This window comes from Eucalyptus grandis, chromosome 9, assembly GCF_016545825.1.
Source record: "Eucalyptus grandis isolate ANBG69807.140 chromosome 9, ASM1654582v1, whole genome shotgun sequence".
In the NCBI taxonomy this organism is placed as follows: domain Eukaryota; kingdom Viridiplantae; phylum Streptophyta; class Magnoliopsida; order Myrtales; family Myrtaceae; genus Eucalyptus; species Eucalyptus grandis.
In genome coordinates, this window is record NC_052620.1 from 15,719,882 (window position 1) to 15,745,909 (window position 26,028).

The 26,028-nt window shown below is 37.0% G+C and overlaps 2 protein-coding genes and 1 long non-coding RNA gene across 4 annotated transcripts; 1 reads left to right on the forward strand and 2 right to left on the reverse strand.

Annotated features, from left to right (window-relative positions):
* Window positions 1-689: 689 nt before the first annotated feature.
* LOC120288425 (putative F-box/LRR-repeat protein At3g58880) lies at window positions 690-1,720 on the reverse strand. The gene is made up of 2 exons (XM_039302398.1): window positions 1,619-1,720; window positions 690-1,391 (listed from the first exon to the last, which is right to left on the reverse strand). Exons 1-2 carry the CDS (start codon window positions 1,697-1,699, stop codon window positions 690-692), a joined length of 783 nt encoding a protein of 260 aa, XP_039158332.1. The 5' UTR covers window positions 1,700-1,720.
* Window positions 1,721-17,631: 15,911 nt separating this feature from the next.
* On the reverse strand, window positions 17,632-20,033 carry LOC104418397. Its single transcript, XM_039302705.1, has 4 exons — window positions 19,718-20,033; window positions 18,580-19,491; window positions 18,342-18,485; window positions 17,632-18,075 (listed from the first exon to the last, which is right to left on the reverse strand). Exons 2-4 carry the CDS (start codon window positions 18,730-18,732, stop codon window positions 17,773-17,775), a joined length of 600 nt encoding a protein of 199 aa, XP_039158639.1. The 5' UTR covers window positions 18,733-19,491; window positions 19,718-20,033; the 3' UTR covers window positions 17,632-17,772.
* A 641-nt stretch (window positions 20,034-20,674) lies between these two features.
* LOC104418399 lies at window positions 20,675-25,097 on the forward strand. 2 transcript variants are annotated; one of them, XR_005546509.1, is made up of 3 exons: window positions 20,675-20,794; window positions 21,466-22,000; window positions 22,080-25,097. It is a non-coding gene; the product is annotated as an uncharacterized LOC104418399 (long non-coding RNA). The 2 variants fall into 2 exon arrangements; XR_005546508.1 differs by having other exon boundaries at window positions 20,678-20,813.
* The last annotated feature ends 931 nt before the right edge of the window (window positions 25,098-26,028 follow it).

Below are 26,028 nucleotides of genomic sequence, written 5' to 3' on the forward strand. Positions count from 1 at the left end.
TTATTAATTACCATAAGATATTGATGCATTGGAGAATGTCAATGGAAGAAAGAACTTGCAAAAGAAAGTATGTCTCTGGATTGTCACATCAAGCAGATACCAATCACATGATGACTCAATAACTCACCTGTTTGCAGAGACTAGAATAGGATTCTACAGTGACTTGGTTTAACATATTCAATCATAATGCATCTGTCTAATGCCTAAAGTGATGAAGACTTGAATGAGGCCCGGAAACCCACCTCTAACCCAAAACTCTGCAAGTTCGGACATGCCTTGATCATGACAGCCAACGTAAATAGACTTGCTTTTGTAGATCCGTCAACAGTCAGTTTCAATTGCTTGACACTTGTCAATTTAGGTAGTTGACGAATAGGCCGATTTTCCTACGGATTAGACAAATAGAGAATCAAAGACTAACAAATATTGGAAAAAGAACATAACTTATGAAACCTTATGAAAATCAATCAATGCTCTTACATTAAGTGAATAATAAAATTTCAGATTGAGAATATGCAGACAAGGAAGACTTGAAAGCTGAGACCGCATAACACCCACAAGCTCCCATATATATCCTGTAATAGACACCTCAGATAGCTGGGGAAGCTTGTACAAACGCACGAGTTCTCATTCCCTCAAAAGTGAAGGACACAAAATCTGTATCATAAATCTCAACACGATCAAGATTATCACACCATCCAATGGATAAGTATTTCAGCTTCAGTGATTGACCCGGATACTCTAAGCCTTTTCAAAGTAAGAGCATATACTAAGGTCAATCGCTCTAGAATTGGACAATTGACAAGCAGTTGTTCAATGAGTTCTCCCTCCACAGTGACTCGACACAAGGTGAGCTCTTCGAGATACCTTAAGCCAACATGCCAAGAACTAGAAGGGTTCAAGCCAAAATTACTAAGACCTGAAGCCCGTTGGGAACACCCTGCATCAGCACCTATAAGTGTCTCATGCCCAAACAGATATGGCACGTGACAAGTAGACCACAAATCCTCAGAAGAGGCTGGCCTAAAATCTAGTCGGAGAAATTTAACTCGTTTTGTCAATGCAAACCTAATCCATCGATCGATATGAGACTTATATGAGATATTCAGATCAAAGCATAACATGAATCTACGCAAATGGTATCCTCCACTTAGACACTGCAAGATATTGTCCACCCATTCCACATATCTTGCCTTCTCCTCTTCTGCAAACTTGCAATTATCTTTCATCTTGGTGAATAAGTCAGACCGGTCGAAATCAAGGTCGGTAACCCGACAAGTAGACAAATGCCTCCATCTTCTGGAAAGAAGACAAGTCGCTTGTGCATCTCTAGGTGGCAGAAGAGATAATATAAAGCCTATAATATCTTCGGGCAAACAGCTGATCCGATCCTTTGGGTTGAGTTTCACCAGAGAAAAAAATTAAAGGTCAGAAAAATCCGTAAATAAGATGGATGGAAAATAGGAAGGAGGAAAATTGGACAAACAAACATAAGAAAAAACTCAGCTTACTGTCAGAAACAACGAGATAAGGAATATTGATGACCCATTAACCCTACCAAGAAGAAAAGCTCTGCTTTTGCTCGATCAGCCAGTGTATTCAACTGAAAATTCGTTACCTTGTCTGCAGATTCGGCTTCAGGATCAGAGCGGAGCCTCTTTGGAGATTTTGGAGATGGAGAATCCATGGACGCCGGCATCAGTTCACCTTCCAGTTCGTGTATTTTTTCTCTTCTGCAGATTCGGCTTCAGGATCAGAGCGGAGCCTCTTTGGAGATGGAGAATCCATGGACGCCGGCATCAGTTCACCTTCCAGTTCGTGTATTTTTTCTCTTCTAGATTTTAGGCATGATTCCGAAAACCTTTCCGATGCGATATCTTATACAAAAATTCCTGATCAGCCATATCTTTTTTTTTTTTTTGTAAAAAATTTCAAAATGATCAGCCATATCTTTTTTAACCGTGCATGACGATTTTGTTTCTTTTTTGGGCCAAAAAAGAAGATGTAGGTTAACATATTGTGCTTTCATAAATCCTCAAACTTAATTTTGACGAGACCTCTTTCATGTGCAGTCGAACCTTATGTTAGCGATCTGCTGTATGTTTGAGCTGCAGCTAAAATTGCTTTAAAATGTGAAAAAGGAAAACATGGCAATATAGTGTTTTTGTTGCAGTGATTCTCTCTCGGATAAAGGGTATCTCTCTCCCTCTTTGAACCTACCTCGTTTGATTATACCTTTCTTGCATAGGTACTGTACATAGAGCAATCTAGAGAGACTAATAAATTATGGACCCCAATGAAAAATCGACTGTCTTCCTCCAATATGACTAGACAATTTTTCAGGATCACGGGAAGAGAGCAAAAGTCCATCCGCGAGAAGCATTTGCCTTTCCGTTGTGATTTGTTTTGTGATTAAACGGGGTTTCCATAATCTTTATTAAATTATCAATGCATTTGATTCGTTTATGTTTTTTTTTTTTGCTTTTTTGCGGCCTTTGCTATCAATATATTGGTAAAAGAAAAAAATATATATATATATATATTGAGTCTTAGTTGTTGTGTGACGGCTTAATTTCTAAGAGGAACAAGTCGAGCTTCATAACTCCCAAGTACCTTCACTTTTTTTTTTTTTTTTTGGTTTGTTTTAAATTCTTATGATTCCGATAGCTTAATATTTAGTTAAGGCGAGACACCATATAACCAATCATATGTAATGTTTTCGTGAAATCTGAAAACTTTTCTTGTCATTTGTAAAATTTTGATGGAAGAATAAAGAGCGACAGATGGAAGATGAAAGGAAAGGTAAGAAAAGCCGGGTGGGGTGACTTTCTAGATGTTGTGAGGTTTTTCTGTCAAAATCCTTGGAAAAGTCACCATATGGAGACTTACGTACTTCCTTTTTGAAGGCGGTCAAATAGAATCATCTTGAAGGTATTTGGTGCATGGCAAATAGAAGTCCATAGCAAATCTTGAATAACGGAGCGAGAATGACCCATTCCGGAAGATGGAGACCGCGCAGCTCCATGACGTCCTCCGTCTTCTTGATGAGCTCGAAGGTGCGGACATCTGAGACTCGCCGGGAATTCCTCTTTGTGAAATCCTGCCAACTGGAGGTATTCGCCGCTGTCTAGGCTGAGCAAGTTCCTCAGCTCTCGAACCCCTTCGGAGAATTGACATCGGCCATGGAGAATACTTTCTCGGCATGTTTTGGCTCGGTTGCATTTATAAAGGAAACCATGATTATTAGGAAGTTCAATAAGAGTTCCACCATCTGAAATTGGTTGTATACCAAGCATGAAGCACTAATACCCTCGCTTCCTTGAACTTCTTCGATATGAACTTGGGAATCCTTCGTAGCATGCAAAATCAACATAAAAAAATAATATATCTATATATAGAGAGAGAGGCTTACGATTTTTCCACTCCGAATGTTGTCAACCTGGACTATATTAGAATAAAATTTGAGGAGGCTGGATAAGAGAAAACCGCTTTCTCATCTTTTACTTGAGGAAATGGTTGAGCGTGAGCATCTCTGCCTCTCATGTACAAGGTTTCCTAAATATTGGAAAAGTAATTTGAACTTTTATTGCATTTGCATGCGTATGCATTAAGTTAATTTACCTTTTATAAACTTTGCTTTTTTTTAGATTTTTTACTTGTCGCAACACGTTGTAGAGCACTTATTAAGTAATTAATAGATTTGATCATGGATCTTGCCACTTAGGGCTTGTCTTGAATGGGCGGACTTACCCAAGAAAATTAGCTTGCATAGGCAAGCCTCGCTATTTGTTTGAGCCCAATATATATATGGGCCGGGCATGGGCAAGAGTCTTAGGCCTAGAACGACCCAATCGGCCCCGTTTACTTGTCCAAAGACACTGCAGCACTCGCAACCTTAATTCGAATTAGTTTGTTCCTACTAGTCCCATATCTTCCCTAAGAAATTCTTGGGAATCATTCGTAGCATAAAACCAAAAAAAAAGAAAGAGAGAGAGATAAAAGTAATTAGATATATGTACATAGAAATAAAACGCAGTACAGCTAAAAGAGTTTTCATTTACAATTATCAGTCAACTCTTATAATGTACTGATTGCTTATGGTTATCTCACTAATTTTGATGCCATGTTGTAGGTGTCAGATTTTGTAAGGCTTGCAAACCGTGTTAATAATTTGAAGGATGTTATTAAAATAAAAGAAAATATTACTTTATTTTTCAATTCTTTACGAGGGCTAGAGATAGAGTTCAAGCTTCACATTGTAATTTAGTTTTCAAATTATCAATAATTGAGTTTACTTGAGTTTAATCTCAAACACATATGCTATATGGAATTCAGCTCGAGCATGGGATTGAAAAACTAAGTTTTTTCATACTCACAATCCAATATCGAACCATCAACATCAAGTTAAACTTTGCATCAACAAACTACTTCAAATGAATTTATAGCTTGATTGCGCCTTTATAGCATTTTTTTATAATTATAATGATGTACCTTATCTTAGACACTTTCAGTGCATTGATCCACTAAATGATATGCTACTTCATTCCTTGCATCCCAACAAGAGTGATGCTAGTGGTCTTTAAATCTTCACAAGCCTCTAGGCCGCGTTTGGCCGTCTAGACATTTTTGCCAGATAGGATAATGCCGGATAAGATAAGGATAGAATAGGATTAAATATCAAATCCAATGTTTGTTGACATTTTAATATAATATTAATTTAAATAAATATTATCCAAATAAATATTTGATTTGCAGAATTAAAACTAAAAATAAACCAGGGAAATAAAACAACCTCTCTTCCTCGTGAAGCAAAGGAGGAGGCCATAAGCGCTCAACTCAACTTTCCACAAAGAAAATAGTACTCTTAGAAGAGGCAAAAAAATTGCCGGAAGGTGAGGCGAACTGAAAATCTCTTTATCGGAGATAGACAATCTTGTGGATCTTCAATGAATAAATGAACTCGAGAAAAAACCCAGCTTTGCACTTTGCCGGAGATGTCAAGTTACTGGGTCGATCATTTAAAAATGATATTGTCAAATTTGGGTCTTTAGCATGTGTTGAACAGAGGAGAGAGCACGGGATGCGATTTGGAGAAATGAAGGGGATGGGGGTAGTTTTTTTTAAAGAGATTATTGAAACAATCTCGGGCAACGCTTGAGCTTTTTGCCTGGTCCTTTCTATTCATCCCTGCTTTTCTCATTCTATATCTATGCGAGCAACCATGAAGAGGTGGCTCAGCCATGGAAGGCCAATGACTGCAAGCTGCCACGACTAATATGGTGGCTCGACCATGGACCCTAGCTCCAGATCTCACCTCGTCGATCACAAACCAGCGCATCACCAACCAGATCTGGTCGGCTCTGTCTTCCCAAGGTTGCCACAACTTTGGCCAAATATGAACTGTAGCAACGAAGGAAGAGGGGAGGAAGAGAGAGAAATTTTATTTTTCAAATTTCACATATTCTATCTGGGTCTATCCCATCTCCTAGGTGGGATTTTTTTATCCGGACTATATCTGGGGTATATTCAATCATATCTGGATTTCGTGTCACTTTAAACTCCGGATATGATAACTTTTATCATATCTAGTGTTTAGAGGGCATTTGGTAGACTGGATAAAACTCCGGATATGACAAGAGTTATCATATCATCTGGATTTCGTGTCACTTTAAACTCCGGATATGATAACTTTTATCATATCTAGTGTTTAGAGGGCATTTGGTAGACTGGATAAAACTCCGGATATGATAAAAGTTATCATATCCGGGGATATGATAACTTTTATCATATCCGGAGTTTTATCTGGTCTACCAAATGCAACCCTAGAGTCTACAACATGGAGAAGTCCGATGAGAGCTTAATTCTTGAAAAATAAAATTACAATCAATCTATCAAGAAAGTTTTAGAAAAGGAATAGCATGATCAAATTATGCAGTCAAATCAATCAGTAATGCATATCAACTAATGTTTACCATGTTTTAGAAAAGGAATAGCATGATCAAATTTGCCAGGGTACTCTATATATAAGAGATTAGATTAAGATGCTCTAAATTCCTAAAATAGTTCATTGATATTAAAATACGAGAAAGGATCTATACATAAGATGAAACAATATCATGTGAAAATATATAGTAAATCTTGCGGGATTCACATAGTGATTAAAGGAAGGAATTGTGTGTGTGGGTTGAGCACATCACTGGCGTTCAATTTTCCACATCAGAAAATGTAGACAATTTTATACCCTACCTGGTCCATGAGATTAGTAATATATGTCATGAGCTTGACCTTTTAGCTGCCTAAGATATAAGCTTCTAGGTGAGAGAAATAACTTATTACCAGAAAATGAAAAGATTAGTTAATCAAGTAGATAAAGCCTTCCCTCCTCCTTTTGCCCCCTTTCTATCTAGCATAGTTATGGAAGCAGGTTGATGAAATTTCGTCTATGTGATTTCTCATATGCGTGAATACATTTTATGTTTTTAGGTATATCACAACTTTGATGAAAATTGGTTTGTTCCAAATCTAGCTAAATTAAGAATTTTTTCATGGACACAATCAACTAAACTATAGAAGAAATTAAAATCAAGACTCAACCTCAACATCAAAAGTTAAATAAGTAGCAGAAATTGAATCTATACTCGAAATGAAACCTTCACGGCTAAAAGAATGAATGCCTGGAAGATCGACTAATTCATTTCCTATTTGAAGTGGCTTTAAATCAAACCGTAAAAGGTAGGGGAGGACACAGAAATACATCATCCACCAATTAAATAAGTACCTTAGGTGCTTCTAGAGCACACATCCTACTCGGCCGACCCCAACCACACGCAAAATTCAAGGAACACTCAAGTTTATCAAGGACATAAGTCACTTGATTTGTAGTTGTGTTCCTGAACCACCTCCCCTAGCAATAATTTTTTTTTTTTTAATTGTGTAACGAGTATTTGACTTTTTTAATATCAGAAAAAGTGTACTAGAAATCTTAACATTGTAAAAGTGCAATCAAGAAAAAATACAACTAAGTCCTAAAATTTATCAATATGATGTAATCAAGTTTCTCTATTAACTTTGTTCAATTTAGTTGATGGAAAATGCTGACATGGCTTCTTCTTGTTTTATTCGTTTTTCTCTCTTACTGGCATCGAGCTTAAAAGAAAAAGTCCGTGTGCAAAAACGTCGTTGTTTAAGATTCAGCCCAAATTTCCAAGCCATGATTGAGTTTTCTTCTCAAGTGTTGTTTACTTCTTCATCCGTCTTCTGTCCAGTGTCCATATTATTCGTGGAGTTCGCTTCTTATTTGTCGATCCTCCTGTTCTTCGTCCAAGTATCCTTCTTCTTCTTCGTCGAGTCCCCATATTTCCTCTTCGATCGAACGTGACGAGGTCGAGTCCTCGCACAGGAGCTTGATGAGCCAACAACGACGTCGAGTCCTCTTCGTCCAAGCCTGACGGTGGGGATGACAGTGTTATAAGCCACCACATTGAGCTTATCCCCTTTCTTGTATTCTGTTTTCGTTCCAATGGAGGCATGGAAACTCATTTGAGGTGTTTTCTCTTGGGGATTAAACAGGACTGAAGTTTGAGAGTGAAGTCAACGTTACAGCAGGTGGCTGCATCTATTTGAAATACCGCGAATTGTGTTCAGACATATTCTCATGGTTTATTCTAATTGTCAAATACTAAATGGAAGGCAGTTATTTTGTGGCTCGACTGCCAAAGCAGAAGCAAAAGAAGGGTAGAGCACAAAAAGCGTGCTCAATTCTGTGATGGAGACTTGGTGTAAGCAGAAGTAGCAAGCTTTTCCGACCTGCCTATATCTCCTTTCCTTCTTTGTTCATTCTAGTGGCAAGCGGCTGCTATTCTTCGGTCATTCCTGGTCTCGATTAACAAGACTCAGTTTGAGTGAGGGTTTGAACTTTTGAGAGCTTTTTCTAGGATTCCGTGTTGGGTTTCGCTTGAAGGAGTTTAAGTCTGTTTATTCGTGGCTTTGCCTCTCTTATTGTGGCCATTTTCTGTTACATTGACGATCTTATAAGATATTCTTGTGACCATTCACCTGCAGCAAATGAAGATAATAGATGAGCATTTTAATTGAGATGCGGTCTCTTACCAAGAATTGTTAATACTTCCTGTCTTGGTGATTTATATACATGGGAAAAACAAGACGCATGGTCATTCATGCGGGTTCACACACAATGCATATAAGCTGTGAATTAGAAGGGAAGGTTGAAAAATTACGCAATGGTGATGAGCTACATTCTAATTTAGAGATTGAAACTGAGTAGCCTCAAGAAGAGACTACAAATGTGAATGCATTAGGTAAGACCTACCTACATACATAGCGTGTAATTATTCATCATACTATACCAAAATGGTCCGTGTATTGATCTGGTTTGATAATATTAGATCCATCTTTCAATATTTAGAATTTCTTGTCTAGTAGCTACCGCTAGAAAAGGGAAGCACGGCTTTACCTATCTATTGGGTGTATACAGTCTTTCTCTTGGGAAATGCAGCATTGTCAAGTTAGGGAACAAAATGCAACCTATTGGAGGTTTGGGAAGTTTCTCGGAACTGTTGATATCTAAATTTTGGCGACCCGTTTAGTTATTTATTCCATAAAAATCAGGGATTAATTTTAACCCCTAAAAAAATATAATTGCATAACATATGGTCATTAGGAGCATATTTCATTTAATTGCATATTTGTTGGGCTGGCGGTGAATGGATTTTGGTGAATGGCTTTAAACTTTGGATAAGTGAATAATTCCTCTGTGGTGATTGATATTACATTTACATGGGTGTCCTAAATTGTTAAAAGTTGATTATGAAATTTCCAGCACATTGGCACTGACATATTTGTGAATTTAAGGGAACGAATGCAAATGAAGGACAACGTGTAAGCGGCCACCGATTCGTAGATGGGGAAGCCCATCCACGTGAAGGAAAATTATGCACTTGGCCGTGATTCGGTCAACGTGGGGGGCAAGAAATTGACCAATATTATTTTAAGAGGAAAGAAACTATGCATGATTCTCTGGACCGATTCACACAATATGGGCAAATCGGCAGAATATTTCAATATGAGCGTAATCCTTCGAGCATTTGCGGCGGCCGATTCTCGTGTTTGTAGGACGTGACTTGGGTTTAAAAGGAAAAAATATATTTGCGTAGCTAAAGGTACAAGTTCCGAAAGAAAAAAAATCGAAGGAATATATTTCAATTCATCCACAATACGATATCAGATCACCTTCTTTTCTTGGGGATCCCATGTAGTCTTGCATTTAAAAGGAAGAACTCTCATGCAAGAAAAGGGGGTCGGCACTTCTATTCTAAAAGACGTTGAGAGATTTACATGTGAGAGAGAGAGAAAAGAGAAGGAACTCTCTCTGCCGAACCGAGGAGCCCCCACGTTGTGCGAGGCCCTTTGCCGCAGCGTCACACCCGAGCCGCTTGAGTTACCATCACTACACTGTCTTTGCTGCGTTCCCCCCTGCAGCAACGATGGACTCGCTGCTGTGACCTATTTGCCTTTCCGATGAGCTGCTAATCTGGTGCCAACCTCCTACTGTCGTGACCAAGCCTCGATGAGGTCAGCTCAACCGAGACGTTGATGGAGCCCTCGCATCCCCGACGATCCATGATCTGCTGCTTTTGCTATTCCACGAACCAGCACACCTTAGGGACGCTTGAACCACTACAGCCTAGTTTGGAGTCGGCGAGGACTCCCGCAAGTTCCATCTAGCCTGGCGATGTCCTGAAGTGTTTTCTTCTGACTCACCGACAATCACCAAACAGGCTTTTGCGCTTTGTTCGTATTCATTCTTTGTAGGTTTCGTCGGAGTCCAAAGAAGCCAACATCTCCTGACCAGCATGAATACCACGTCATATACTGTGGCCACCACTTGCAAGCCTGGAGTCCATAGTCAAAAGAGTCGCTAGAATTTTGATGAAATAAGTCTAAGTGGTGAATTGGTCTTCTGCAGGTATTGTCCAGAAGTGAAAATACAAAAGAAAAAAATTGTCAAAGCTTCCTCTCTGCGGCGTCACCTCGACGTCTTTGACTTTAGACGAGAGGTCCACTATGATCCATCTTGGGCGTCCTCGTTGCCGCCGGTCACCCGTCACATTGTGTCACTCGCCGCACGCCGTTGCTCACACCGTCGAGCATTGCAAACCGCCGTTGCTCACACCGTCGAGCATTGCAAACCACCATCGGTCACTGTTCGTGATCCATTACCCAGCGCTCAAATTTGGAAAGTTATTGTCACAATTAGCTAATACTCCTTACTCGGTGCCATTGAATATTTTATCGCCTAATTTGTCTATCTGATATCCATTAAGCATATTTGAAAGATAGGCATATCTCCAAATTAAGATTTATTGCCCAATTCGCAACCGCTTATCTATAAGGCTTTAAATGAAATAATTAATCAAGTGGGAATAAAATTGATATTTTGATCTTTAAGGTTTAAGATCAATTTATCAATTTAATTTGCGAAATATCATCCCTTAATCTGAATGGTGTGTGATATCTTTGATGATTTTGAATGGTCTATCTTGTCTCGATTGCTTTATTCATCTTGAGATATGTTTAAGTTAGAATGTTGCATGCTTTAGGGTTATTTGCATATTTAGACTAAGCATTTTATTTATCATGAATTTTCGAAATAAAAAAATAAATTTAGGATGTTAGATTGTCATTTCATTAACCTAAATTGCATGTTTAATTATTTAACACTTTTCGAATTTAAAAAAAAAAAGAAAAAGGGAAAAAGGAAAACTTAAAATTAGGGCATTCTTTGCATGTCATCGCATATTAGGATAGATTGCATGCTTATTAAGTCAATAAAAATCATTTGCATGTCATATGGCATTAGGTTCATGAAATGCACATCATTTAATAATTATTGCTAGGTCTATTTAATTATAAATTATATGTCATTAGAATTAAGTCATTTACTTAATATTGCATTGCATTGCATGATTTTCATTAATTAAGTTAAACAAAAAAAGAAATTGCGTGTTAATTAGAAACCATATCTAGGGTTGTTGATGTGGATTTTAATTTAACATTGCGGATGCTTTTGTTGCTTTGAGGTAAGTTTTTGCAATTTATTTATCGTTTATCTGGGTGTTAAATTGGTGGATTGCGCACCCGCATGATCACCTCACATGTTAAGGAAATAGATCTAAAATCAATCCAAACTGCCTGCAAAATATTTTTTGAAAATAAAAAGAAATGGTACCGAAAGGGCATAAGAGAGAAGTCTAGTGTAACCAAGTCCCCGTACCTAAAGTCTCTGGTTCGTAGGAGTAAAATAATTCTTCCGTTATTTTACTTGGGTTTCTAATCGACCCACCAAAAATAGATTAGTAGCGACTTCTAGATAAAATTCATTTGCATGTTAAAAAACTTTAAGTGGTGAATTGGTATGGGCTTGGAAGAGCCCGAGTTAAGTCTAGGCTTAACAATCCATTAGCCAAACCCTAGGTGGTTCACACTCGAAAATTTGGTCGCGACAGGAACCATTGCTTGCTAGTTAACAACATTGTTTACAACTTGAAAGCAAACTACCAAGGATATGAGAAACACTATGATTAGGATTGTAGAGGTAGTTAGCTTGTTATGACATGAAATTCCATTCATGTTTTAAATAAATTTAACATCATCATTAATATTTCCTTGCTGTCTAAACATGATTATCTTCGTACTAGCTACGGAAAAATGGATTCCACAATCCTAAATGTAGATATTGGAAAAGTGATTTAAAAGCTGCTCGCTATGGTAGCTCTCAATCATTCTCGCATCATTTGAAGAATCTGCTGGAGAGAGTGAGAAGAGATCAATGCACAAATCTCGTCACTTTTTCGAGTTCAAAGGAAAGGAACAAGGAAGGTACGAATCTTGTTCTAGGATTGTTTTAATTGACCTGTCAACATTAAATGGACTTTCATTACCTATTGATGTCTACTTTGCGATAACCTTTCTATTTTTCATCTTTTTTATTGCAGAAGCTAACTAACGCAAATAAGGCTAACAGAGCAAAACAAAAGATACGACACACCTTAGAGAACAAAAGTTAGAATAACAACAGAAAAGGTACTCTCATCTTTACTTATATTTTTGTGATCCCTTATAAGTGATATTTCCATTGTGTAAATCAATAATCTCACTTTAGAAAAGATTATGCTGAAGTGATATATTTTTGGACCTAAGGTAAAGATTTCTAGACATATTTGCGACTTTTAAAACAATACATGTGTTTTGAATAGCAGTTGTCATGAGAAGAAAACATAGAATGTGTTCTAGAATTGCATCCTTAAGATTGTCTATGTTCTCAGCACCTGCATTGATAACTTGTTATTCCCATAGCTCTCTGATTTGGGTTTGCTAGTGATAGCACAATAATCCATAACTTGGTTCAGGTTTATCTAGCACACATAGTCCACCATCATTAACAAAAAAGTTGTACAGCAGCTAGAGCTGTAAAGTAAATTTGAGATGATCAAACCTGAACAATTTTCTATTACTTTGCTAACCTGACTGCAGTTTGGTTTAATGAGAGATCAAAAAATAGAAAAGTACTGCAACCCTAGAGTACCCAAGTACTAGCTATGCCATCGCACATGTCCCCACAATTGTTGAAAAGTTATTTAATATAGTTCATCTGGTGTCAACAAATGTTATGCAGTCTTAGCGGTGACAATATTGTTACTACAATGTATTAGGAATTTATACAGTTATCTGGGCAGAAGACGAATGGATCAAGAAAAGAGGGCAAGCTGGAATAAATAGTCTAAAATTAAAACCTAAAGTCTATCTTCCTAGTGTGTGTTTTCATATGATTTCGGTGGATGAAGTGATATAACAAATCAGCAAGGAACAACTATAGTTAAAAAGAATGTGATTACTTTCTCAATTTGATATCTCTGGACATGTTTTCCTGTTTCACAGAAGAGTGTGAAATATTGAATGTCTTCTTGATATAATTCGTTCAGTTATGTTGATTAAACTAAGTTCCGGCACATGATAGGAAGCAGAGTTAAGGATCAAAGGCAATTGTACGTATTTATGACTTCATTGGGTGTTGCCCTTATTAGTCACTGCTGGGTGTTGCTCTTTCTTTCCATGTTTCCAGATAGTCATTGTTGAGCTCTCTTGTCCCTCTCTGTATAGATCTTGGAGTGTTGTACCATCTTTTATAATGAAGGGATGTCAAAATGTTGCGCGTTTTGGCACTTGAGAGTGGTTAGGGACACAGTCAAATGCTTGGAAATGGTCTCTGTTGATGTATGGGTTTACTAGATTACCTAATACCATATGTTGATTATCTTACACTGCTCTACTTTTGGCCCTCAATCCCTTTCTTCTTCTTCTTCTTCTTGCTCTTAAGGTTAGGCTTCTATTTTCATAATTGAACTTCTCAAGTTTACTGGGTTGCAGCAATGATTGTGATTTGTGAAGTCTGCCTCTTGGTTAACAGCCATTTAGAATTGGTTGTAGTGTTTATTTGATGCTTTGGCCACTCAAAACTATGTTTTTGCAATGAAATGAAGGGAGCTCCTCTGTTTATGTCTCTGCATTTTTTTCAAGTGATGGAAGATGTGGCTGATCATGTCTTGCTCATTCTGTTTAAAGAAATAAGCTTTATCTTGCCTATGTTTTGCTATGATTTACAGATTAATTGTGAGCCCCTCTGTATATTTATTTTATTACTTTCTGTGATCTAAGCTCCCTCTAAATCCTTCTTTAATCTAAATTATTGAAAGTTTAATTGGGTAATGTTCAAGTGATCAGTGACATGATTTCTTGTACTGGTTTCGTGCCCATTATGCTCAGTGTTCTTTCCCACACTCATTTGATTAGTAGGATGATGACCATCATAACACACAATTGAGATCTCTGAACATCATTTTGCTCTCTCCATCATCGAGTGTTATCTCCAAAGGTACAGTGATCATTGTAGAGCCCACATTCTAACTATTTGTTTTTGTCATAAATGTCTTCGGTCTAGCAAAAAAGAACTAAAGAGCTACTTGTGCCTGTTGTTGAAGAAAGCTCATTAGAAGAACTAGTACAATTCCTACTTTTTCAATGTACGAGGCTAGAAAATATTTTCTAGTGATGATAGAACCTCTTTCACGTGCAATTAAACCTTATGTTAGCGATCTGCAGCTGTATGTTTGAGCTGCAGCTAAAATTGCTTTAAAATGTGAAAAAAGAAAACATAGCAACATAGTGTTTTTGTTGCAGCAATGGACATAAGTAAAATTGACCGTTGTCCTTTAGTACGTCTTGACAATTTTTTCAGATCTTGCAAAAATTGGTGAAAGTCCATCTATGAGAAGCATTTGCCTTTTTGTTGCGATTTGTGCTAAATGATCAAATTAATGATGGTTCAAGGGTTTCCATAATCTTTATAAGATTATGAATCAATTTGATTCATTTATGTTTTCTTTGCAGTCTTTGGTAAAAGAAAAATTTTCAAAGGGTCGTATCTATTGTGTGACGGCTCAATTTCTGGGAGTCCTAACAAGTTAAGATTCATAACTCCCGAGCAGGTAAGCTTCTTCTTTTGATTTTGAATTTGTTGTTTTTCCAACTCTTGCTACTCTGATGACTTAATCTCTAGATAAGGCGAAGCACTATACAAGCAATCATATGTGATGTTCTCATGAAATCTGAGAACTTTTCTTTTCGGTTTGTAAAATTTTAAAAGGAAAATAACGAGTGAAATAGGAGTTGAAAGAAGGGTTGGAAAAGCCAGATGAGGCAACATCTTAAATATTGTAAGAATTTTGTCAAAATCCTTTGAAAATTTGCAATGTGCATTTTTATGTAAATCTGAAAATGGCCCCCTTTGAATTTTGGAGGGAAAGGAGGCTTGAGTATGCTTCGATCGAGAGAGAGAGAGCATGTTTCCATTTTGAAGGGCGTTGGCTAGAATTATTTTGAAAATATATAGTCTGTCCATTCTCAATAGAGAGTTATTGACTTAGTCCACCATGGTATATCAATAGAGTTACCATCTAAAATCAGTTGTGTACCAAGGATGAAGCAGTAATACCGTCACCTCCTTGAACTTCTTTGATATGAACTTCTTGGGAATCCTCCATAGCATGCAAAATCAAGATGGAGAGAGAGGCTTACGATCTTTACACTTCAAATGTCATTGACCCAGATTATTTTAAAAAATAGGAGGTTGGATAAGAGAAAATTACTCTCTCATCTTTTATTCGAGGAAACTGTTGAGCATGAGTATCTCTTCGCCTTTCATGTACAGAATTTCCTAAACATTGGAAAAGCAATTCATTGACACGGCCAACTTTTATTGCATTCGCATACGCATGCATTCAGTTAATCAAACTTTATACACTTAATTTTTATTTTATTTTTTTTAGCTGGCTGCAACGTCTTATGGAGCACTTGTTAAGTAACTAAAGGACCATGATCATGGGCGGACTTAGCCAAGAAAATTGGTTTGCATAAACAAGCCTCGCCATTTGTTTGAGCACAATGGAGTTCTGGGCCGGGGATGGGCAGGAGTGCTTAGGCCCGGGCCCAGCCTAGCTGGCCCGTTTACTTCTCTGAGAATACTGCACCACTGGGAACCTTGGTACAGATTTAGTTGGTCCGGCTAGTCCCCTATCTTCCCCAAGAATTTCTTGGGAATCACTTATAGCAGAAAACCAAAAAAAAAAAAAAAAAAATAAGATAAAAGTATCTAGATATATATACATAGAATTAAAACACAACAGAGCTGAAAGAGTTTTCATATAACTTTATTAGCCAACTTTTATAATGTAATATTTGTTTGTGGTTATCTCACTAATTTCGATACTATGCTCTAGGTGTCAAATTTTGTAATTTAAAGGATGTTAGGAATATGAAATTATGATATTATTTTTTTTCCTCTCCTCAAAACTAGAGATGGATTTCAAGGTTCACATTGCGATTTAGTTTATAAGTTGTTCATAATTGAGTTGGAATCGAGTTTAAACTCGAACAGATATTCTATATTAAACATGAGATTGACAAATCAAGTTTTGTTATATTCGTAGTCCAATATCCAACCATCAACACCAAGTTAAATTTTGCACCAACAAACCACTTCAAATGAATTTCTCGATTGCGCCTTAATATCAATTTTTTTTAAATAATGAAATAGCTAATTTTAGACACTTTTAGTGCATTGACCCACTATATACAAGAAATTAGATAGAAGATGTTCTAAATTCCTTAAAGAGATATTGACAAAAGTCAAATATGTAGGTTAACTGCATTAATATTAAAATATGAGAAAAGATCTATATATAATAGGAAAAAATATCATGTGAAAAAAATACCGTAAATCTTGTGTGGTATTTGTGTAGTCATTAAGGAATGGGATTTTGTATGCAGATTGGGCACATCACGAGCACGATTTCGCACATGGAAACAAATTTATACCAAAGCTATTAACCAATCTTTAACTCATACCCTACGTGGTCGATTAGAATAGTAACATATGGCAATATCTTATTACCAGAAAATTAAAAAATGTTGTTACAAATCAAGTAGATAAAGTCTTTCGACCAAAGAAAAAAAAGTAGATAAAGCCTTCCCTCCTCCTTTTCCGTCCTCTCTATCCCAGCATAGTTATGAAAGCTAATTAAATTTCGTCAATGCGTAGGAATAAATACATTTTGCGTTTTTAGATATATCACAACTTTGATGAAAACTGATTTTGTTCCCAACCTAGATAAATTAATAAGTTTTATTTACACTATCGACTAAACTACAGAATAAATTAATAAGTTTTTTGGAACCTAACCCTAGTTGCAAGAAAGGGACCATGGAATCGTCAATTGCCTAAATTAACAAATGCCAAGCAATTGGCTTTAAGTTGATGAATGGAAAGATGGAAAGTCTACTTCTGCCGACTCTCGTGATTTAGGCACTTCCCTACTTTCAGAGTTTTGTGTTAGAAGTGGATCTTCAGACCTCATTAAGTCTTCATATATTTAGCCATCGACACATGTGGTAGGATAGGAGAGAATAAGCCAAGCCCCTATCGAATCCAACTTGTATCCGATCATATGGGCGAGGAGTCGTGAAATCAAGTAGTTTAATATTGACTTGATGCGACAATCTTATTTTCGCACAGCTCGCTGGGTTTAGAAGAAAAAGAAAAAAGCTTAGAAACAAGGGAGGTTTCGTTACCAAGTGAGAATGAATGAGAAGAATGGACATGGACTAACAAAAATATATATGTAGAGAAAGCCTAAATTGGCTTCCTTAAATAATTATCTTATATAACATATTAATCAATGATATACACAATCAAAGGGAGGTATATGCATAATATAAATAATTATCTCTAACAAAGGAATATATTCTAGAGAATTATCTCTAACTTCCTTGCAAATTGAGACACCAAACTGAGACCACATATAGATTGGGAGGCATCCAAAAGCACATGAGAAAGTGACATGTCTATTTTCTCTTACCATCACTTTAATGACTAATCAAGTACCCAGCAAACACAAAATGGTGGTTGTTTTGGAGTCCTCGATGGATTAAAATGATACAAGAAGTGCACGAACATCCATTATTCGTGGCTTTGAGTCATCGCATAACTTAAACATCTAAAATAAAATCAGAAAATAATAAATTATTAATAAACAAACTTATATTCACAATAAAAAGAAAAAGAAAACCTTGAAAAGGGGAAGAGGAATAGGTTGCAAAACACCATCCATATCACTTGTACGGATACCTTTGGCTCCGTTAATTAATCACCAGAGCAATCTTTAAAGGTACCTTTCCCTTGAGTTGTTGCAAAGCCCGTTCTCTAGGTTCCTCCAACTTTTTCCATTCCCCCGAAACATACTCTTTGTCACAGGTATTCACCACTAACTTCTCAAGGGCAACGGCACTCGCAATAAGGCAAGTCACTAGTTCGAGATGAGAATGTCTACCATAATACTTGTAGAATTCAACTTTTTTAAGGTATCGATGGAGAGGGAGAGGTCTAACAACTCTTTTCAGCTCTCTTCTCGGCCTGTGTGGCCTCCACCATGGGTCCATCAACTGTGGCAAAAGGAATGTCGTATATTATTAATTACCATAAGATATTGATGCATTGGAGAATGTCAATGGAAGAAAGAACTTGCAAAAGAAAGTATGTCTCTGGATTGTCACATCAAGTAGATACCAATCACATGATGACTCAATAACTCACCTGTTTGCAGAGACTAGAATAGGATTCTACAGTGACTTGGTTTAACATATTCAATCATAATGCATCTGTCTAATGCCTAAAGTGATGAAGACTTGAATGAGGCCCGGAAACCCACCTCTAACCCAAAACTCTGCAAGTACGGACATGCCTTGATCATGACAGCCAACGTAAATAGACTTGCATTTGTAGATCCGTCAACAGTCAGTTTCAATTGCTTGACACTTGTCAATTTAGGTAGTTGACGAATAGGCCGATTTTCCTACGGATTAGACAAATAGAGAATCAAAGACTAACAAATATTGGAAAAAGAACATAACTTATGAAACCTTATGAAAATCAATCAATGCTCTTACATTAAGTGAATAATAAAATTTCAGATTGAGAATATGCAGACAAGGAAGACTTGAAAGCTGAGACCGCATAACACCCACAAGCTCCCATATATATCCTGTAATAGACACCTTAGATAGCTGGGGAAGCTTGTACAAACGCAATCGAGTTCTCATTCCCTCAAAAGTGAAGGACACAAGATCTGTATCATAAATCTCAACACGATCAAGATTATCACACCATCCAATGGATAAGTATTTCAGCTTCAGTGATTGACCAGATACTCTAAGCCTTTTCAAAGTAAGAGCATATACTAAGGTCAATCGCTCTAGAATCGGACAATTGACAAGCAGTTGTTCAATGAGTTCTCCCTCCACAGTGACTCGACACAAGGTGAGCTTTTCGAGATACCTTAAGCCAACATGCCAAGAACTAGAAGGGTTCAAGCCAAAATTACTAAGACCTGAAGCCCGTTGGGAACACCCTGCATCAGCACCTATAAGTGTCTCATGCCCAAACAGATATGGCACGTGACAAGTAGACCACAAATCCTCAGAAGAGGCTGGCCTAAAATCTAGTCGGAGAAATTTAACTCATTTTGTCAATGCAAACCTAATCCATCGATCGATATGAGACTTATATGAGATATTCAGATCAAAGCATAACATGAATCTACGCAAATGGTATCCTCCACTTAGACACTGCAAGATATTGTCCACCCATTCCACATATCTTGCCTTCTCCTCTTCTGCAAACTTGCAATTATCTTTCATCTTGGTGAATAAGTCAGACCGGTCGAAATCAAGGTCGGTAACCCGACAAGTAGACAAATGCCTCCATCTTCTGGAAAGAAGACAAGTCGCTTGTGCATCTCTAGATGGCAGAAGAGATAATATAGAGCCTATAATATCTTCGGGCAAACAGCTGATCCGATCCTTTGGGTTGAGTTTCACCAGAGAAAAAAATTAAAGGTCAGAAAAATCCGTAAATAAGATGGATGGAAAATAGGAAGGAGGAAAATTGGACAAACAAACATAAGAAAAACTCAGCTTACTGTCAGAAACAACGAGATAAGGAATATTGATGACCCATTAACCCTACCAAGAAGAAAAGCTCTGCTTTTGCTCGATCAGCCAGTGTATTCAACTGAAAATTCGTTACCTTGTCTGCAGATTCGGCTTCAGGATCAGAGCGGAGCCTCTTTGGAGATTTTGGAGATGGAGAATCCATGGACGCCGGCATCAGTTCACCTTCCAGTTCGTGTATTTTTTTCTCTTTTGCAGATTCGGCTTCAGGATCAGAGCGGAGCCTCTTTGGAGATAGAGAATCCATGGACGCCGGCATCAGTTCACCTTCCAGTTCGTGTATTTTTTTCTTTTGCAGATTCGGCTTCAGGATCAGAGCGGAGCCTCTTTGGAGATAGAGAATCCATGGACGCCGGCATCAGTTCACCTTCCAGTTCGTGTATTTTTTTCTCTTCTAGATTTTAGGCATGATTCCGAAAACCTTTCCGATGCGATATCTTATACAAAAATTCCTGATCAGCCATATCTTTTCTTTTTCTTTTTTTTGGTAAAAATTTCAAAATGATCAGCCATATCTTTTTTAACCGTGCATGCCGATTTTGTTTCTTTTTTGGGCCAAAAAAGAAGATGTAGGTTAACATATTATGCTTTCATAAATCCTCAAACTTAATATGACATTTTAAATTTTTAACGAAAAAGCACAATTTTTACTTTTGTTTAATCCCAAACGAACATAGATGATAACGGTACCTCGCGGCGAAACCTAAATTATAATTGTTAGATTTTTTTTTAATCTTCAACACTCTACAATTCTTTTCGTATGTATATTCACTTTCAAGAGAAAATATTGAGTGGTTCGGGAGCGTCATGTCAGCATGGTCCCCAACCATGCGCGGTGCCGTGTGAAAGTGTGGGCCAACTTAATTCTTCTGCCTTTTCGCTTCTCGACTCCTCTCTTCTAGAACATTGAAATATATACGTAAATTCCATATTAATCACTTCCGCATCGTTATCCTTAACTCTTTTTTTTTTTTTTTTGAGCAAACGTTATCCTTAACTTTGAAAAATAAAAAACTAAGTTTTTTCTCCACAAGCCGTTCAGCTTCTGTCTTGACTTTTTCTCTCTTCATCGCTCACTCACATCGTTCACTGTAAGCTCAAGCTCAAGTGCTCTCTCTCCGTTCTTCTTCGCTTTCACTAATGCCTATGCCTAGTGAGTGACGCTGACTCTGGTTCGTCTCTGTTCATCGATGGTGTCATTTGCTGTGGTTTTTTCTATGTTCTTTTCTTCTTTTCGGTTTGGCTTTTTGATAACTAGGAATTGGAGTGATGCAGGTTCATGACTCATGAATCAACTCGATATCCTTAAAATGTATCTGCTAATTGTCGATTGTGATGTGGACCCGTTTGTTATGATTTGCTTTCCATCGATTCTTGCATTTTTTTCCTGCCTTGGTTTCTTTTCTTCTTCTTGGTTTGCAAGTTTTAACCTCTGTTATTTACTGATAGATTCTAGTTTCCTACTTGAATTATGGGGTTTTACCCTGTTTTGTCTTCTTTCCAATTCGTGTAGTTTACATCATTTGAGTTCCAATTGCTGTATGCCTCGGTCACATTTTATCATCCTAAGGATTTGTTCTGGGTGAGGGTTTGAACTTTTAAGAGCTTTGTCTTTAGGATTCCGTGTTGGGTTTCACTTGGATGAGTTTATTCATGGCTTTGCCTTTCTTATCGTGGCCATTTCCTGCTACATTTATGATCTTGTCAAATATTCTTGTAACCCTTTTGCCCGCGGCAAATGAAGATAATATATATATAATTATATGAACATCTTTAATCGAGTTATTGATCTCTTACTAAGAAATGTTAATACTTTATGTCTAGGTGTTATATCCATGGGAAACACAAGATGCATGCTCAAATTTGTGGGTTTGCACACAGTGCAAATAAGCTGTGAGTCAGACGAGAAGGTTGAAAAATTACACAATGATGACAATCTATGTTCTAATTCAGAGTCTGAAACTTAGTAGTCTAAAGAAGAGACTACAAATGTGAATGCATCTGGTAAGGCCTGCCTACATATAGCATACTATTTTTCGTCATACTCTACTGAAATGGTCCAAGTATCGATTTGGTTTGATGATATTAGATCCTTCTTTGCATATTTAGAATTTCTGAAGTGCAGCTATTGGCCATATTTTGTCTATTTAGAATTTCTGAAGTGTAGCTATTTAGAATTTTGTGTCTATTGGCCATATTTTGTCTTGGGAAATGCATCGTTTTCAGGTTGGGGAAGAAAATGCCGCCTTGGAGGTTTGGAGAGTCTCTTGGAACCATTGCTAGCGAGTCGGTGTCGTTGCTCACAACTCTTAGGCAAATTACCAAGGATATGAGAAACGCTATGATTAGGATTGTAGAGGTAGTTAGCTTGTACTCGTATGAAATTCCATTCATTTTGTTAATAAATTTAACATCATTATTATCTTTCTTCCTTGCAGTCTAAGTTTGATTATCCTCATACCAGCAATGGAAAAATGGATTCTAGATTCCTCAAATTCTAAATGGAGATATTGGAAAAGTGATCTAAAAGCTGCTCACTATGGTAACTCTAAATCATAATTGGATCATTAGAAGAATCTGTTAGAGAGAGAGAAGAGATCAATGGAAAAATCTCATTGCTTTTTGGAGTTCAAAAGAAGGGGAGGTACAAATCTTGTTCTAGCATCGTTTTAATATGACCCGTCGACATTAAATAGACTTTCATTAACTGTCAATGACTATTTTGTCATAACCTTGAATTTTTTTTTTTTTTTTTTTTTGCAAAAGCCAAGTGATGCAAATAAGGCTGACAAAGCAAAGCAAAAGATATAACACACCTTAAGGAATATAAATATTGCTTGAATAACAGCAGCAAAGCTACTCTCATGTTTCATCTTAAATTTTTGTGTTTCCCTATAAGTGATATTTCCAATGTAATTGATAATTTTGTTGTACAAAAGATGCTGCTGAGGCGACACATCTTTGAACCTAAGGTAAAGATGTCCAAAGATATTTGCCACTTTTCCGACAATAGGCTTGTATTAATAGCAATTGTCATAGGAAAAAAACATAGGACGTGTGCTAGAATTGCCTCCCTAAGAATGTCTAAGTTCTTAGCACCTGCATTGATATATTGTCATTCACATAGCTCTATGATTTGGATTTGCTAGTAACTGCACAATAATCCACAACTAGGTTCAGGCTTTTCTAGTGCACATAGCTCACCATCATTAACAAAAGAGCTATGCAGCAGCTAGAGCTATGAAGTATTGAGATGGTGAAACTTGTAAAATTTTCTATTAATATGCTAACGTGACCACATATTGGTTTAATGAGAGAGATCGAACAGGAAAGTATTGCAGCCCTAGACTACTCAATTACTAGTTGTGCATTTCACATGCATGCACACGTCCCCACAATAGTTGAAAAGCCATTCAATATAGTTCATGACAATATTCCTGCTACAATGTATTAGGAATTTATGCAAATATCTGAGCAGAAGATAAATGGATCGAGAAAAGAGGGCAAGCTGGAATAAATAGTCTAAAATCAAAACCAAAAGTCTAACTTCCCAATGTGTGTTTTCTTAAGGTTTCGGTGGATGACAAGTCATATAGCAATCAACAAGGAACAACTATAGAGAGGAAGAATGTGATTACTTTTTTAATTTGATATCTCTAGACATCTTTCCCCGTTTCACTGGAAAGTGTGAAATATCAAATGTCTTATTGATATGGCTTGTTCAGTTATGCTGACTAACCAAGTCCTGGCACATGATAGGAAGCAGAGGTAGGAATTGAAGGCAATCATGTGTATTTATGAATTCAGCTTAAATGCTCTCCAATACATTGTAACATCATTAGTTTAATAAATTCTTTATGTTACTTAACTGCATGGAAGTATGAATGATCTCATGGAGGTATATTTGGAACTTAAGAAGAGCAATACCCACTTGAAATATTGTTTCTATAATGTTGGGAAAAGAGAAACTTGGACATGTCTAATGCCAGAGCTTAGCACATGTTCTAGTGATTTGGGGCCTGCAATCTTGTTGTACACCAAGAACTTAAGGCCAAAGAAGAAGGATGAAGAGATTCAATTGAAGGAATCTAGTTGTCTTCCAACTGAGAACTTAAGGTCAGAGAATGAGAAAGATGAAGAGATTCACAAGTTGAAGGAAATACTGAAGGCAACAAAAGAGCAATTACAAAAGACAAATAGAGATGTACAAGAGTTATAGGCTCAAAAAGATGTCTACCATTATACAAAATAGTCAGCATGTGGCGGACTTGAAGTGGTCTCACAAGATCTGGACTAGGAACTATGTCATGAGCCATGAGGTGTGACTAATTTCATTGAACGTTAAAATAGTGAAAGGTGCGTTATTTACTAAATATCAAGTGTCTTGGATATTGGACACCAAGTGGTTTTAAAGGAAATATTGGTGGATAGACTTGAAACAGGAGTTTGGCATCAGGATCGCTTCAATGGAGCTTGAAAGTGGAATATAAATGTAGCATGGCGTATCCATGTTTTTCCTTTTTGCTGTGTCTAATCATGTTTTGGGCTTACTTTTCTTGTATTATGCCTTGTCCCTCTTGTTTAGTTTGAAATATATAAGTGATTGCCCCTATTAGTCACTGTTGGGTGTTGCTCTTTCTTTCAAGGGTTCTAGATAGTCACTATTGAGCCCTCTTGTCCATCTTTGTTTGGATCTTGGAGTGTCACATTATCTTTTTTGTTGAAGAAATGTTGAAATGTTGCTCGTTTTGGCACTTGAGAGTGGTTGAGGGACATGGTCAAATGCTTGGAAATAGTCTCTGTTGATGTGTGGGTTTACTAGATTTTACTTGATACCATATGCTGATTATCTTGCACTGCTCTACTTTTGGCCCTCAATGCATTTATTTTTCTTCTTGCTCTTAAGTTAGGGTTCTATTTTCATAATCGAACTTCTCATGTTTACTGGGTTGGAGCAATGATTGTGATTTGTGAACTCTGCCTCTTGATTTACAGCCATTCAATATTGGTTGTAGTGTTTATAAGATGCTTTGGCCACTCATAACCCTGTTTTTTGCAATGAAGTGAATGGAGCTCCTCTGTTCATGTCTCTGCATATTTTCTCAAGTGATGGAAAATGTGGTTGATCACGTCTCGTTCATTTTGTTTTAATTAATAAGCTTTTAGTGCAATCACGTAACATTTTCTCTATGTTTTGATATGCTTTACAGATTGATTACGAGCCCCTCTCTCCGTTAATTTTGTTACTTTTTGTGATCTAAGCTTTCTCTAAGTCCTTCTCCAGTCTGAATTATTGAAGGTTTAATTATGCGATGTTTAAGTGATCACTAATATGGTTTCTTGTGTCGGTTTCATGCCCATTATGCTTAGTCTTCTTTCCTATGCCTTTTGATTTGTAAGATGATGACCATCATAACACACAATAGAGATTTCCAAGCATCATTTGGTACTTGCCATCGTTGAGTCATGAGCCACACTTGAAGGGATGAGGTTAGTGTTATCTTCAAAGGTGTAGGGTTCATTGTAAGCATTCTCACTATTAGTTTGTCATAAGTGTCTACTTGTGGCTGTCTTTGAAGAAAGCTCATTGAAAAGATTTTATAGCGATGATAGGACCTCTTTCATGTGCAGTTGAACCTTCTATTAGCGACCTGCAGCTGTATGTTGGGGCTGCAGCTAAAATTGCTTTAGAATGCAAAAAAGGAAAACACAGCGACATAGGGTATCCTTCTCCTGCTCTCTGAGCAATCTAGAGTCTAATACATAATGAACGGCAGTGAAAAATTGACCGATGCCCTCCAGTTTGTCTAGAGAATTTTTTCAGTATCACGCGAAGAAGGCGCAAGTCCAAACGCTAAAAGTATTTGCCTTTTTGTTGTGATTTGTGTTCTATGATTAAATGGGCTTTCCATAATCTTTATAAAGTCATCGATCCATTTGATTCATTTATGTTTTTTTTTTGGCAGCCTTTGCATCAATATCTGACAAAAGAAAAATAAAATTCAGAGTCTTAGTTGTTGTGTGACGCTTAATTTCTAGGAGGAGCAAGTCGAGCTTCATAACTCCCAAGTACCTTCATTTCTTGATTTTGTTTTTCTTTTCTTTTCAATTCTTGTGATTCTGATAGCCTGATCTTCAGCTAAGGCGAAACACCATATAACTAATCATATGTAATATTTTCACGAAATCCAAAAGCTTTTCTTATCGTATGTAAAATTTAAAGGAAGAATAAAGAGTGACAAATGGAAGATGAAAGGAAAGTTAAGAAAAGCCAGATGAGGTCATTTCAAAGGGTGAGTTTGGTTCATAATGCCAATGTGGAAAACCAAAACCCTTTGGGGAAATACAAATTGCATTTAGTAAAAACTCTTTATAAAGGGACTTTAG